Source organism: Vombatus ursinus, unplaced genomic scaffold, assembly GCF_900497805.2.
Source record: "Vombatus ursinus unplaced genomic scaffold, bare-nosed wombat genome assembly UNPS02010639.1, whole genome shotgun sequence".
Lineage (NCBI taxonomy): Eukaryota > Metazoa > Chordata > Mammalia > Diprotodontia > Vombatidae > Vombatus > Vombatus ursinus.
Window position 1 is genome coordinate 3,075,378 of NW_020950417.1, and position 15,109 is coordinate 3,090,486.

At 37.9% G+C, this 15,109-nt stretch overlaps 1 protein-coding gene across 2 annotated transcripts in view; it reads left to right on the forward strand.

Annotated features, from left to right (window-relative positions):
- Positions 1–58: 58 nt before the first annotated feature.
- Positions 59–15,109, forward strand: part of PHF10 (PHD finger protein 10) — a 33,270-nt gene continuing 18,219 nt past the window's right edge. For both annotated transcript variants that reach the window (XM_027854801.1, XM_027854802.1), the window contains exons 1-2: positions 59–151; positions 8,920–9,026. In XM_027854801.1, the coding sequence (XP_027710602.1) occupies positions 62–151; positions 8,920–9,026 (197 nt within the window). In that variant the 5' untranslated portion in view covers positions 59–61. The remainder of the gene's footprint in view (positions 152–8,919; positions 9,027–15,109) is intronic.

The following is a 15,109-nucleotide window of genomic DNA, read 5'->3' on the forward strand; positions in this document are numbered from 1 at the left end:
GGCCAGGACGAGGCGGCGGCGGCGGCGGCGCCGGCGGCGCGGGGGGCTCGGGCTCGGGCTGATGGCGGCGGCAGCCGCCACCCCCGGGACTGTGCTCTCCCCGCGGCTGTGCGACAGCGACCCGGCTACGCCCGGAGGCCAGTCCCCGAAGGTGAGCGGGGCCGAGAGCGGGGAAGCCTTCGGCCTGCAGGGTCCCCGGGCTCGTCCCGCCTGGGGAGCCCCCAACGGCGGCCCTAGCCCATGGGGACGCCAGGCCTCTTGGGGGCCGGGCGAGGCCGGGGGCGTCCGGACCGGGTCAGGGTACCCCGGAAACAGGTGCAGGCGGGCAAGCTCCAGGGAGGGTCACTGCAGGTCCAAGTTAGGGCCACAAGCTAGTGAAGTTGCCCGGGACGTGCCCGTCAGCTTCTCTCTGAAAAGTCCGGCCCCAAGCTGTCAGCGACCGTGAAACTGAAAACACGGAAGAGGAAAGGGAGGCCACTTTATGATTCCTCGTCCCCAAGTTAAGAAGCGGGGCTTGCCCTTCCCCACTGCCCCAGTGGGTCGTTACTGCGTGATTTTTAAACTGCCCCCACTCCCCAAAGTGTTCTCAGAAAGCCCCGGAGGCACTTAATCGTTCCCCTGAATCCTAAAAACAAAGTCTTCCTTGGTCTCTGATCCCACTTAATTTATCCCCACTAGGGCGTCCCCGACTGGTTTCTCTAGTCTTTAAGTATAATTTGATACATACTTGAGGCCCTGGAGATAAGTTTCAACAGTTCGGATGGCTGCCTAGAAATGACTTTTTAGTTAGTTTTTTCCTTTTTTGTTTGTGGGGTTTGTTCAAGAGTGGATATTAACTAGGATCTTAAGTTCACTGTGAAAAGTTTTTGAAGTTCCTGGATAATGCAATAGGAACTGTAAAGTGGAAAGTTTTTTTTAACTAGTTATATTTTTGTAGTGTCCACATGGATGAAGTCACAAATCCATTGGAATATTGAAGTAATACTAGTAATTATTTTAAGGTATTAAATTTACAGTGAGTCATTAGTTTACTGGACAAGTTAATATAGTATAACAGGAAAAGAACCTAATTCAGGAGACCTTTTTCATTCAAGACACCTTGTGTTTTACTCCAGAACCTTGTTTACAAAGTAACTTTTCTGCCTCTTTTTGAAAAGAGGAATTAGATTTATTCTGTTTGGACTCGGGGCAGATCTAGCAGAAGCATTGAGTGGAATTTGCAAAAGGGCAAATTTAGATTTCATGTTAGTAAAAACTTAAAAATTTCCAAAAGTGAAATGGATTGCTTCTGGAAGTAGTGGGTTTTCTTTCATTGATGGTCTTCAAGCAAAGGCTGGATAACCACTTGTGGCATTATGTTGTGGGGATTTTTTTTTCACATTCTTGTTACGAGAGCACTGGCCCAAATTGTAATGAAAATTGTTCCTAAAAATATGAATAGCTTTTTTCATTATTCATTATAAGTACATCATTTTACTCGATCCTCAACCATTTGAATTAGGAAATTCAAGTATTATAATCCTCACATTACATAGGATCTCAACACAGCTTAGGTATGGAGTCAGCCTCTTGAGTCTGTAAGACCTACTAACACATGCTAGTTTTATGACCCTAAATAAGTCACTTAATCTTTAAGGGCCCAGGGCAATTTTTTTAGGTTGTACAGTTGAGTATCAGGTGCTGATGTTTTCAGACTAGGAGTTCGCTGCACATTGAAATCGAAGATGCAGTTCCTTCCTCCCTTCAGGAAAAAAAAATAAAAAAACCAAGAAGATTTGTAGAAGTTCTGACTTATCTCTAGCTAGTGACAGAACTGAAACTTCAAATGTGACAGTGAGAGATCTAAATCCAAAGTACTACATTGTCTCCACTCTGTGATGTAAATGCTACCTATTTTAATTTCATTTTTGAATATTTGTTTAGATTTTCAGAAGTGTGAATCTGAGCCAACATTTTTCTTTTTTTAAAAAAGTAGACTAAAAAATTAAAAAAAATTACCGATCTTAGAAAAATAAATCAATCTTTGACAAAAAATTAATAAAGTATATGTTCAAGATAATACAAAAAATGGAAACAACATAAAACCATAGGAGCATTTTGATATTTCTGACATTTTTATTTGCATTTTTTTCTTTGAATGCATTTTTTAAGTACAAACTAGGAAAATAGAGATGTTCCTGTTTTGCAAGGGGGAAGAACTAAGGACAAAATGCTAATTTAAATATTTAAATAAATAAATAAAATACTAATTAAATATTAAATATATGAAAGGACAGAGAAAGTATCCAAATGAGCATATATAATCTTAGAAGTTAAAAATATTTTGTAGCTTAAAAGTTATGACCAAATGTTGAAACAGAAGCAAATACTTTTAAAAGCTCATTTTAAGATCTAGTATACAAGTTGAAATATAGTAGTCAGACAATGAACAAGCACTTACTATATTTCAGGCTAAGTGCTAGGGATACAAAGAAAGACAAACACAGATCCTGCTGTCAAGGAATTCACCTTCTAAGGGGAGAGCCAACCTATAAAAAACTATGCGCTAATAATAAGAAAACTATCTCAAATTAAGAATGGCATATGTAACCACTATATAGATTTGGAAAATGTCTTCTTTTTTTTTTTTCAATTGGAATTCTTTTACTTTGGAACCATGATTTCATTGGTATGGATATTCCCTCCGATGATGAAGATCACAAATCCTCTGAACATTCGTAATATACTTCCTCTGGCTCTTGTAAGATCTCAGTAGTACATAGCAAGCACCAGGGTTTTCTATTACTCACTTTTGATTTTCACTATTATCACTGACCTACCACCTCTTTTTAGTTTCATAATCTTTTTATCTTTTATAGCATTTTTACATCTTGGTAATATTCTGTAGCCAACCTTAAAACCACCAGCAAGATCTTCATTGCCCTTTGAGTTACTTGTAATTTTTATTTTTCTAACATTGTAGTGTTGCGTGATTTGCAGTTATAGCATCATCAGAAGAATAATGTACAGTGCTAAAGAGATGCTAGATTCCAGCATTCAAACTTCACAGAACAAATCTCCTTAGTAAAAGGATTTGTTCTGTGAAGTTTGGATTCAGCTAAAGGGACGCACTTGAGGATCTAGAGGGCCATGTATGGCCTCGAGGCCGCAGGTTCCCCACCACTGTCAGCTGGAACAACATCTGCCAGAAGAGATCAGGTCTAATCATATTTGGAAAACTAAACAGTGCTTTATTTTTAAAAATAAGTTTTTATTGATTTAGTTTGTTTTTACATCATTTACTTTTCCCAATGGGTCTCTCACCCTTTCCAGAGAACCATCTCTTAAAGCGGAAGAAAGTTTGACAAAAGGAACCAACAGATGAAGATAGGTAACTATTGGATAGTGCCATCCACTGTGGCAGCAAGCACTTTGTGATTGTTGAAAGCACTGCTCACCTATGAGAGGACACTTCCATCTGCTTCTTTCTAATGATGGGGAACCATGGGTATGGAACACTATGTAGGTGTCAGAATGTTCCAGTATACTAATACTACTAATAACCAACATTTATGTAGCACTTTAAAGTTTGCAGTAGTTAATAAACATTTATTAAAGCACCTAAAATGTGCCAGCACTGTGCTAAACTCTAGAGATACAAATACAAAAAAACAGAAAAACAGCCCCTGCCTTCAAGGAGCGTACAATCTGAGACAACATACAAAAGAAAGCTGAAAGCGGGAATGGAGAGGTAACACATGGGAGCATGGTAAAGAAGTCGGAGAAATCTCAAAAGTAGTGCAGCCAGGTGGGAAATGAAGAGAGCTGGATGTAGGTTATCTCCTTTGACTATCACAACAACCCTGGGAGGTAGTTGCTATTATTTTCCCTGTTTTACACATACAGAAACTGAGGCAACCAGAGGTTAAGTGACTTGCCCAAGAGTCACACAACTATTATATGTCTGAGGCCATCTTTCTGATGCTAGGTCCAGTATTCTGTCCACTGTGCTACCTATCTTCATCTGTTGGTTAGTTTTGTTGAACTTTTTTTCTCTCTTTTTTTTAAATTATTCTGGGAGGGGTGGAAACGAGGGATCCTGTGGGAAAAGTAGTTGATATAAAAATAAAATCAATAAAAAACAAAATAAAGCACTGTTCAGTTTTCTAAATATGATCTGCTCTGACCTCTTCCTCATTTCTGGTGCCAGCTAATTGTCCCATATGTGATGCCAGTCCAAAATATGTATGTTGGTATACTGACTTCTTAAAATTTTCACGTAGCTGCTTAGCATAGTCTGGGCCATGTGTTATTATGACTGAACTCTGCTAGGAATGAATGGTGGAACAGAGCACAGGTTCTGTAGTCAAGAGATCTGCTTTGAAATTTAGGTTGTCACTAGATGTGTGACCATGGGCATATTACTTGGTTTTCTCATCTGTAAAATGGGCATAATCTTTCTATAGCTATATCAAAGGGTTGGTTTGAAGAAAAAACTTTGTATACCTTAGTGCTGTATAAACAGGAGTTCTGGGCTTGCTATGTTAGTACAATGTACAGTGCAATGATCACGTCTGTGAATAAGCATATATGGCCTTAATAACAAATCTCTTGTTTGGGCTCTGCACAAGACGGTGACATTCTCAACTTAGAAAAGCATATGTATTTCTGTATGCACTTTGCTAAATGTCAATACTCAGATTGTTGAAGTAGTCTTTATTGACTTATATGTGAAAGATATTTTGAGGAGGGTCTTCAAAGATGAATTTTTTTCTTCTGTATTAAAAGCTTTTTGAAAATCAGTAATAGACATAGCTAGATGTTACATTTTATATATGTCAAATTTGTAATCAGAGAAATGGTTGGATATAGAAGACCATTTTTGAAAGCCTACCTGTACTGTTACCACATTTTCACCAAATATACTTTTATTGCCTGCATAGACCAGTTGCTTATAAAAATACTGACTTAAAAGTTCCATTTTACATTTTTGTCTATGCCTTGGGCCTCTTATTTCTGGATTACAATCCATGTTTTCAACATATTCTTCACTGACTTATACTAAGTCCACTTTTGCACTGAATTCAGCATGTGTAATAGAATGTTTTCTTAGTTTGGAGGAGCTTGTCAAGTTCTTAATAGAATTTCTCTTCTTCATATTTTAACATATGTTGGCACAGATTAATAATTGTCTTCCTAGTGGTCTATTTGCTCACACATAACTTATGTTGCAAAGCAAGGGGATCAAGTGTCTTGTGAAATGTTTCCTTTTGACTTTATCTGTATGATGAATTCAATTCTGCAAACTCCTTTATGCCTTTGTTTTACCTGTGACCCATTCTTGTGTTTAGTTAGTTTCTTTTATCTTTTTTCATTCATATTAAAAATGTATAGATACGATCAGTTTATCCAGTAGTGTCATGTTGCCAGGTCTTTGAACCAAAATCTAATATTAAGAGTGCTAGTTGTTGTGGGCCAAGATGCTAGTGGATTCACAGCATCTTGAATTAACCCTCTGAACCCCATGCCACTAACCAGGGTAATTGTAAGCCAGGAACCCTGAAACAGATCCAAGTCAGTTTGAATTCACTTCCAGGTGGATTGATGCCAGACTTAGTTGTGAGCCCTTTTTGCAAGTATATAAGGACCCCTCTATGTATTAAGCAGCAGGCTTGTAAGACTTCATACAATCTTCTTGTAGGGCTTTAACTTGGAGTCACTGAGTATATTTTCTTAAAGTAGTTGCTTATCTCAGTTCTCGGGCTTCAAGTGATCCATTGCAATGGGTACCACTTCCTGGGTACCTGCAGTTAAGTTTATGACTGTAGATGATCTAACAGCTGTTATCCTTAGTACTACATTCTGTCTTCCACCACTCTTTCAGCTTCACCATGTAGGTAACTAAAAATTTCCTAAAAGTTGGAGTTCTCAAAAAGTAAAACAGGCTGCCTTGGGAGATCATGGTTTCCCCTTCACTTGAAGTCACTCTAACCATTTGCTGAGTATACTGTAGAGGGAATTTTTGTTCAAATACAAGTTGGACCAGGTACATTCCAGTTGGCATTCTGTGAAGTGGAAAGGGGCTGTACAGTACAGATAACCATTTTGTGGGGGCTTTTTGATGGCTGGCTTTTTTTTTTTTCCTGTTTAGGGCATCTCCTTGGACAAAAAAAAAATATTCTTTACTTGGTAGTCAATCTCATGACAGTTTTTTAAATTTAGCTCTGTAATTATTTTAGTAGCAGATTTATCCAAGACTTTGCCAGCTTGGTAGAACCTGCCAAACTTTGGATCCTGATGGCATAGCTTTTGAGAACCTAGGGAAGCCATCATAGAAAGACTTCTTTAAAGGATCATATTGATAAAGTTATTTAAAAATAGAAATACAGGCATTCATATGTTTTGCCACTAAGCTTGTTTATTATTACCTAAATATTTCTTTCCATCAAAGTTCTTTCCCGATGTCTTGTGGGATGGCAATAATCCTCTCTTCTAAAATCTGCCATTAGTAAGTACAAGCCTTGGCAAGTTGTTCTAATCTAGAAAGCCTTTGTCTAGTTTAGACCACAGATTGTGTGTGCATGTGTCATTCAGGAAGCTGCCTAGTTAAATTTGTGGAGGCTTGTTGACAAGAAGTTTGACCACTAGTTGAGTTATCTTGAGCACAAGCAACTCATGAAGACTATACATTAACGCATGAAGTGGTTATGGTCTTCAGTGGTAGAAAAAGTGCCTACATTAATGAATCAATGGTCTTTTGAGGTTGAAGCACAAATAAAAGCCTTCTCTTCTTTAGGCCATTCCTTTTGATTCAATAGTTTTGGAGCAGATGAAAACAAATTCACTCAGGATACAGCTTTATGTGCTTTAGTTCAACCTTGTATGTCTCCAAGAAAATGTGATGTCAACACTTAAATGCAGATTTCTAATTCAGTCTTTTCAGAGGTCCTCATTTTAAAACCTATTGGTAACTATCAATCAACAAGCAACAGCCCCTTAGGCAACTCATTGAAAAAGAACTCTTATCTTTCCCTTCAAGCTCACCCCTCTTCTGAACTTCCCCATTTTTTCTGAAGACCATTAGCATCCTTCCAGTGACCAGGTTCACAATGTTGTACTTATCCTTGACTCTTCTTTCTCCATATCTAATCAGTTGCCAAGTCTTGTAAATTCTGGTAAGTTCTGCTACTGAAACATAACATCTCTCATCTCTCCCTTTCTGTTTGCTCAAACGGGTATCATCCTAGTTCCAATCTTCATCACTTCTGGCTTGGACTATTGCAGCAGCCTCCTCATTGTTCTCTCTGCCTCAAGGCTCTTCCTGCATCCTCCATACAGGGCAAGTCTTACCATGTTACTCCTTGATTCAATAAACTCAAGTGGCCAAATTCCTAGAAAAAGTTGATACTTGTTGCCTCTGCTTCCTTTCCTCTCACTTCTCCACTTGTTCTAATTTGGCTTCCAACCTCATGGCTTAATTAAAACTGCTCTTTCCAAAGTTAAATGTCATTTGACATTGTGGACTCACTCCATCCTCACATATATTCTCTTGTTTCTGGCTTTTCATATCATTGTTTTCTCTTACCTGTCTGACCACTTTGTCTCCATCTCTGTCCATTTGCTGGATCATCATCACTATCACCATTAATACTCCCTCACCTTTTCCCCTCATCTTCCCACCTAATTTCCATTCTGGATCCTCTTTTCTTAAACCCTTACTTGGTGTCCTTATCAGCTCCAGTGGGTTGAAGTATCATCTATGTGCAGATGACTCATATTTACAAGTCTGGTCTTCTCTCCTGAGAAGTTCTGTATCACAAACTGCCTATTGGACACTGCACACTGCCCCAGAAGTGACAGATGAAATTTTCATTTTAATTTCTTCCGATCTCAAATCCTGTTAGTGCCTTGAACTCAGTAGGAACATAGCCATGTGTATGTGTATTGCATATAGGTATATAATGTGTGTATTTATTTGTTTTTATGGTTTATCCTATTTCTTCCTAAGGAAGATTTCTTTCCTCCACTACTCTTAAAGCCCCTCTTAATGTTCCAGTTCCCAGCATCCTGTTTATAATGAGGGCACCCATTGTTCTTAGTTTAACAGATTACTAATATTCTGTGAATTGTTTATGCTCTGTTATTCGTGTTGGTGAACAAGAAAGTAATGCTTGTGGAAGTTATTTTGCCACTCAACTTTTCAGCTCAACAAAGTTTAGTTTAACCTGATATTTGCTGTGTGCTATAACATTTATTAAGCCATTGCCAGGTCCTAGGGCACTATACTATATTTATAGCACAATTCTAGGTGCTGGGGGAGATGCAAAAATCAAATAAAACATGATCCCAGTCTTCCTGGAATTTATAGTCTCATAGCTAGCTAGAATATAAACTAATAACTGTAATGCTGAACAAGACAGATAAATACATGAGACATTTAAACAAATTGATTATGTAACATTCTAATGGAAGGAAAAGACTTGAATAACGTACAAGAACAGTCAATCAAAATTTATTTAAACTTTGAAGGAGTAGGAAGAAACATACATGCTCTATCCAGTTTGGGCTGGAGAGTCCAAAACCTGCTTATTCTCCTTTGTCGGGCTCTGACCTAGTTTTGCTAAGTAGTTGTGTGAAGAGTGCCATTTACTGAAGAAAATCTATGTAGGGAATTACTTACATATAAATAAAAAATGTATATATATTTACACATGTATTAGTTTTCATATTCTCAAGCTGGCCAGTAACCATCAATCAGGAAATCAGTTATTGGTACCTATGGTGACCCGGCTGAGAAACTATTGCAATTCAAAAGTTAGGGGGTAGACCCAAGTCTGAGATGGGCAGTTATCAAACAAAAGAGAAAAATGTCTTTTAAAAAGCCCTCAGTCCTAAAGTCCCTTGTTTATTCTTTTCCCTTTCTTAAATCTTAAATTATAGGATGATACTGAAGAAAATTCCAATGATGGCACCCAGCCATCCAAAAGGAGGCGAATGGGCTCAGGAGACAGCTCTCGGAGTTGTGAAACTTCAAGTCAGGACCTTGGGTATTGACATTTTATTATATAATGATATTTGAATGGTTTTTTATGTTTTTCTATGCTTCTGTATTATTTTGTCTTTCTGCACTAGTCAGTTAGCTAATTATCACCAGTATTCTGTTCCTATTTCTCACTGATTTCATAGTCTTTATAATGTGGTTTCAGTTTGGTTGGCCTCCTTACTATCCTTTGCACATACTCAATTCCATTCAATAAACATTTATTAAATATCCACAGTGAGCTGAATACTGCCCTTCCTCCTCTGTTCTTTCTGAAATGCCTTTTAGCTTCTTTAATCAATTTAATGTCCCTTTTTCTTCTTCAAAGGGAAATTTAATGCACATCATCATTACTGTCTTAAAGCATTTGAAGGGCTTTCATGTAGAAAAGATGTTTAGACCTGTAATGCAGAGCTTAGACTAGTGGATCTGGAGGTTTCAGAAAGGTAGATTTAGGCTTTAGTGTAGGGGAAATTCTGCTAACATTCAGAACTCTCCAGAAGGGGAATGGCTTCCCTTGGGAGGTGGAGTTTCCTGTCATTTAACGTCTTCAACTGAAGGCTGCCTAACCACTTGTGGGGGGTGATGGTGTTGTTAAAGAGATTCTTGGTCAGGTGCTGCTTAGACATGAGGGCTGCTCAGGGCCCTTCTAGCTCAAAGATTCTGTGATTGTGATTTTATTTGGGGGACACGACTCATCTGTCTTTTATTTTGGCCTAGGTCTCACAGGAGTAAAATGAGCTACTTGAGATTACACTATAGTTAGAGCCACAAATTTTCATAATTCTCCATTCTGTTATGTTTACCTGGTTTAGGTTTTGGACTCATATAAACTAAACCTTAAAAGAGTTGGTAATCAGTGATAATCCCTGAGAAAGTTCTATTTTTAACGTATGTAGTAGTCAGGGTGCAGTCTCACTTAGACTATTATAATAGCCCCTTAATTAATCCCTCTGCATATAGTCTCTCCCTGACAAGTCCATCTTCCAAACAGGTACCAAATTGATATTCCTAAAGCAGAGGCCTGCCCTTGTCACTGCCTTGCTCAAGAAGTTTCAGAGGTTCCTTAATGTATCTAAGATGAAAGACAGATACCTTTCTGGCATGTGAAACGTTTCACAATCTGACTCTCACATGTGCTTTAGACTGATTTTCCATTTCTCCCCCTCATACACTCTATTGTCTGAACAAAGTCACCTCTTTGCCATAACCTCCATTTACACAGACTGTCCCCATGCCTGGAATGCATTCTTTATACCTCCTAGAATCCCTATCTTCTTTCAAGGTTCAGTTCAAATCTGCCTCCTATTTTTGACCTTTCCTCATTCTCCCAATTGTTATTCCCTGCCCTCTCCCCAAATTATATTGATTTTGTACTGTCTTATGTATGCGTGTTCTTTCCTCCCACTGCACTCCCCCCAACCAGGATGTAAGATTTCTTGAGGGCGTGAACTGTATCATTTTTGTATTCCCATTGTCATCACGGTCTCTCGCTTGTTGAATGAATATTGTTATTGTAGAGTGAAGTTTAATGGGGAAAGCTTCTTAGAAGAATAGATTCTTCTTGAATTGAAAGATGAGGGACATGGTTTAGTTAAGAAAAAATGTAAGGACTTTCCACAAAGGGATTTTGGGATCATACATTGAAAGCTAGAAGGGACCCTTAAAGGTCATTGAGATCTACCTTCTCATTTTATAGGTGAGTAAAAAAAATTAGAAATGACTTAACCAAGTTCACACAGTTGTAGTAAGTGCCAAAGGATCCTAACTCAAGTCCTTAGATTGAAGCAGCATGGTATAATGGTAGGGCATTGGACTGGGAGTCAGGAAGACCTGGGTTCATAGCTTACCTCAGATACTCTATGACTGTGGGCAAGTCATCTAACCATTCTATGCCTCAAGTTTCCTCATCTGTAAAATGGAGCTAAATGCCATGACTTCTTAGGTCCTGTGCAACTCTAATTCTATGATTCTAAGTCCAGAATGCTTTGATATGGATAGAGCAAGAATAAGAAGGTTGTAAGGAGACTGATCTGATGGAAATTAAAGGATTAAAGGGTAAGGACTTCTGAGAAATGAAGTGGGTTTCACTGGTTTATTAATTGGGGCTCAAACAAGACCACAAAGTTTCTGTCTCAATAAGACATGATCATGAAGGCCTAAGTTTACATATCTAACACTTGCAAATTCATGCCGGATTCATCTACATCATGAAAAATGAAAATAATATTTCACCCTGATGTAAAGATAGTCATTTTTACATGTTATCTTTGAACTGGAACACATGCTATAGCAATTGTTTCCCTTGTTTCTCTCAGCATTCTTTTGTACATTTGACGTGGTACCATTATCTGTCTAGTCACCAAGGTTTGTAAGCTTGTAGTCATCCTATCATTCCCTCCACCCCTTGCCTATTCCAGTCACATCCTGTCAATTCTATCTCACATTTATTATAGCCATTCTCTCTTTCCTTCACAGCCACCCCTCTAGATCAGGTCCTCATTATCTTTCACCTGAACTATTATTGAGTAGCTTCTGTTTTGTTACTTTGCTTTGTTGATGTCTTTTGTTTTCATGTAACATTCATTTCAAATATGTCATCCCTATCAAATGCCTTGTCTAGGAAACCTCTTGTAACCAATGTGAAAAAAAGAAAAGGGGAAAATAATTCAGCAAAGCTGACCACTCCATTGGCCTCTTTCAACAGCATGCAACATTGTATTCCTGAAGTGAAGAGAGAGATGCATTTTCTCAAGTCTTTTCTGAGTCTTGGTCATTATGAGGTATCTTTACCAAAAAACAACAACAACAAAAAACAACCCACATTTGTTCATTTTTTTTTAACCATTCTTTTCTTTTTAAATTTTGAGTTCCAAATTCCCTCCTACCCCTTCGCTGCCCACTGAGAAAAGCAAGCAAAATGATATTAATTATACATGTGAAATTATGTAAACCATTGCCATACTGCAAAAAAGATAAAGAAAGAAAGAAAGAATTATACTTCATTTTTCACTCAGAGTTTATCAATTCTCTCCCTGGAGGTAGTTAGCATTTTTTCATCATGAATCCTTTGGAATTGTCTTGGATCGTTGTATCGATAAGAGTAGACAAGTCTTTCACAGTTGATCATCATTACAACATTGTTGTTACTGTGCACTGTGATTCCCTGGTTCTTCTCACTTCGTTTTGCATCAGTTTATATAGATCTTAACATGTTTTTTTCTTTCTGAAATCACGCCTCTTGTCATTTCTTATAGCACAGTAGTACTCCATTACAATCATATGCCACAACTTGTTGAGCCATTCCCTGATTGATGAGCATCCCCTCAATGTCCATTTCTTTGCTACCACAAAAAGAGCTGCTGTAAATATTTTTGCATATATAGGTCCTGTTCCTTATTCTTTGATCTCTTTGGGGTACAGATCTAATGGTGGTATTGCTAGGTCAAAGGGTACGCGCAGTTTTGGGCATAGTTTCCAAATTGTTCTCCAGAATGGTTGGACCAGTTCACAACACCACTAACTTCATTAGTTTATCTTTTTTCCCTCATCTCCTCCAGTATTTGTCATTTCTGAGAGATGTGAGGAGGTACTTCAGTGTTGTTTGAATGTGCATTTTTCTATTTATTAGTGATTTAGAACATTTTTTCATCTGACTATAGATAGCTTTGAATTCTTCTGAAAACTGCCTGTTCATATCCCTTGACAACTTATCAATTGGGGAATGGCACTTATTTTTATAAATTTGACTTGGTTCCCTATGTATTTGAGAAATGAAGCCTTTATCAGACACACTTGCTGTAAAATCTTTTGATATTATTTCATTGTCTATGGTAACTTTTAGCAAAATGTAGTTTCCTTGATTATCTCTTTTAATTAGGTCTGTTTTTGCTTTTGCTTTGTTTGAAATTATGATTGCTGCCTCTGCCTTTTTTACTTCAACTGAAACTTAATAGATTTTGCTCCAGCTCTTTATTTTAACTGTGTGTCTTTCTGTTTCAAGTGTGTCTCTTGTAAATAACATATTATTGGTTTCTGGCTTCTAATTTACCATTTTATGGGTGAGCTTATCCTATTCACATTTATAATTACTAACTGTATTTTCCTTCATCCTATTTTCTTTTGCTTCTGACCACTGCCTCCCTTGATCCACCCTCCTTTTTGTTACCTTCCTATTCCCCACCCATTGTATCTTTTATCCCCTTACTCTCTTATTTCCCTATTGGGCAAGATAGATTTCTAGATCTAACTGAGTGTTTGTTTATTCTTCCTTTTTTGAACCAATTCTCTTGAGAGTAAGTTGCCCACCACACCCCTCATTTTCCTCTACATTGTAAAAGCTCTTTCTTCAGTGCCTGTTAGTGAAAAAAATTTTCCCATTCTATCTCCCTCTTTCCCCTTCTCCTATTCCCTTCTCTTTCTCATCGACTCATACTCACTGTTTATGAAGACTCCTCCTAACTGCCCTAATGTTATCTTCCCATATTGGAATAAACAGTTTAACTTTATTGAATTCCTTATGATTATTCTTTCATGTTTATCTTTTTATGCTTCTCTTGAGACTTGTGTTTGAATGTCAAATTTTCTATTCAGCTCTGATCTTTTCATCAGCAATACTATATCATTAAATGTCCATTTCCCCCACCATCACCACTGGAGTATACTTAGTTTTTCTGGGTAGGTATTCTTAGCTGTAATCTTAACTCCTTTTCCTTCTGGAATATCATGTCTAAGCCCTCTGTTTCTTTAAAATGGAAACTGCTATATCTTTTTCTTTCTTTCTTTCTTTCTTTCTTTCTTTCTCTCTTTTTTTTTTTTGAAGCTGCTATATCTTGTGTGATCCTGACTGGCTTCACAATATTTGAACCATTTCTTTCTCGCTACTTACAGTATTTTCTTCTTGACTTGAGAACCCTGGAATTTGGCTATAATGTTTCTGGGAGTTTTCATTTTGGGATCTCTTTTAGGAGGTGATCGGTGGATTCTTTCAATTTCTGTTTTACCCTCTGAATCTAAGATATTGGGGCAATTTTCCTTAATTTCTTGAAAGATGATGTCTAAGTTCTTTTTTTGATCATGACTTTTAGGTAATCCAATCTTTTTTTTTTTTAAGGCAATTGGAGTTAAGTGACTTACTCAGGGTCATATAGCTAATAAGTGTCTGAGGCCAGATTTGAAGTCAGGTCCTCCTGACTCCAGCTGCCTGTAGTCTAAGAATTCTTAAATTCTCTCTCCTGGATCTATTTCCCAGGTTAGTTGTTTTACCAGTTAGATATTTCACATTTTCTTCTATTTTTTCATTCTTTTGATTTTGTTTTAATGTTTCTTGATGCCTCATACAGTCATTAGCTTCCACTGGCCCAAGTCTAATTTTTAAGGAATCATTTTCTTCAATGAGCTTTTGTGCTTCTTTTTCCATTTGACCGGTTCTGCTTTTTAAGGAGTTCTTTGATTCAGTGAATTTTTGTGCCTCTTCTCTCATTAGACCAGTTCTGTTTTTTAAGGTGTTATTTTCTTCAGTATTTTTTTTTTTGGTGCCTCTTTTATCAAGCTCATTTCTTTTCCCATTTTCCCCCCTACCACTCTTATCTCTTTCTTTAACTCTTCAGTGAATTCTTGTTGGGCTTGGGTCCAATTAACATTTTTCTTTGAGGCTTTGCATGTAGTTGTTTTCATGTTGTTGTCTTATTCTGAGTTTATGTCTTGGTTTTCCCTGCCACAGTGTAGCTTTTTATGGTCAAGTTCTTATTGTTTGGTTTGCTCATTTGAACTTTATATTGAAGATGGACTTTGCTCACCTGGGGGTGGAGAGGCTCTGTGCCAAGCTTCAGGTTTTTTTGTTCTGCTGTTTTCAGAGCTAGTTCTGGGGGTCTGCAGATTTTTAGTGTTTCCAAGGTTGTGTGATCCCCAGTGCAGTGTGTTCACTGCTGTCCTGTGCTCTTGTCTTTACTCAGAAAGAGCCCCTCCTATCCTGCAGCTGCAAGTGCTGATGTTCCTCCTTGCTCTGGAACTATGACCAGAGCCACTTCTCCCTTGTGACTGACCACAAGCTCTTCTCTCCTTCCTGGAACTGAGACCCGGAACTGCAAC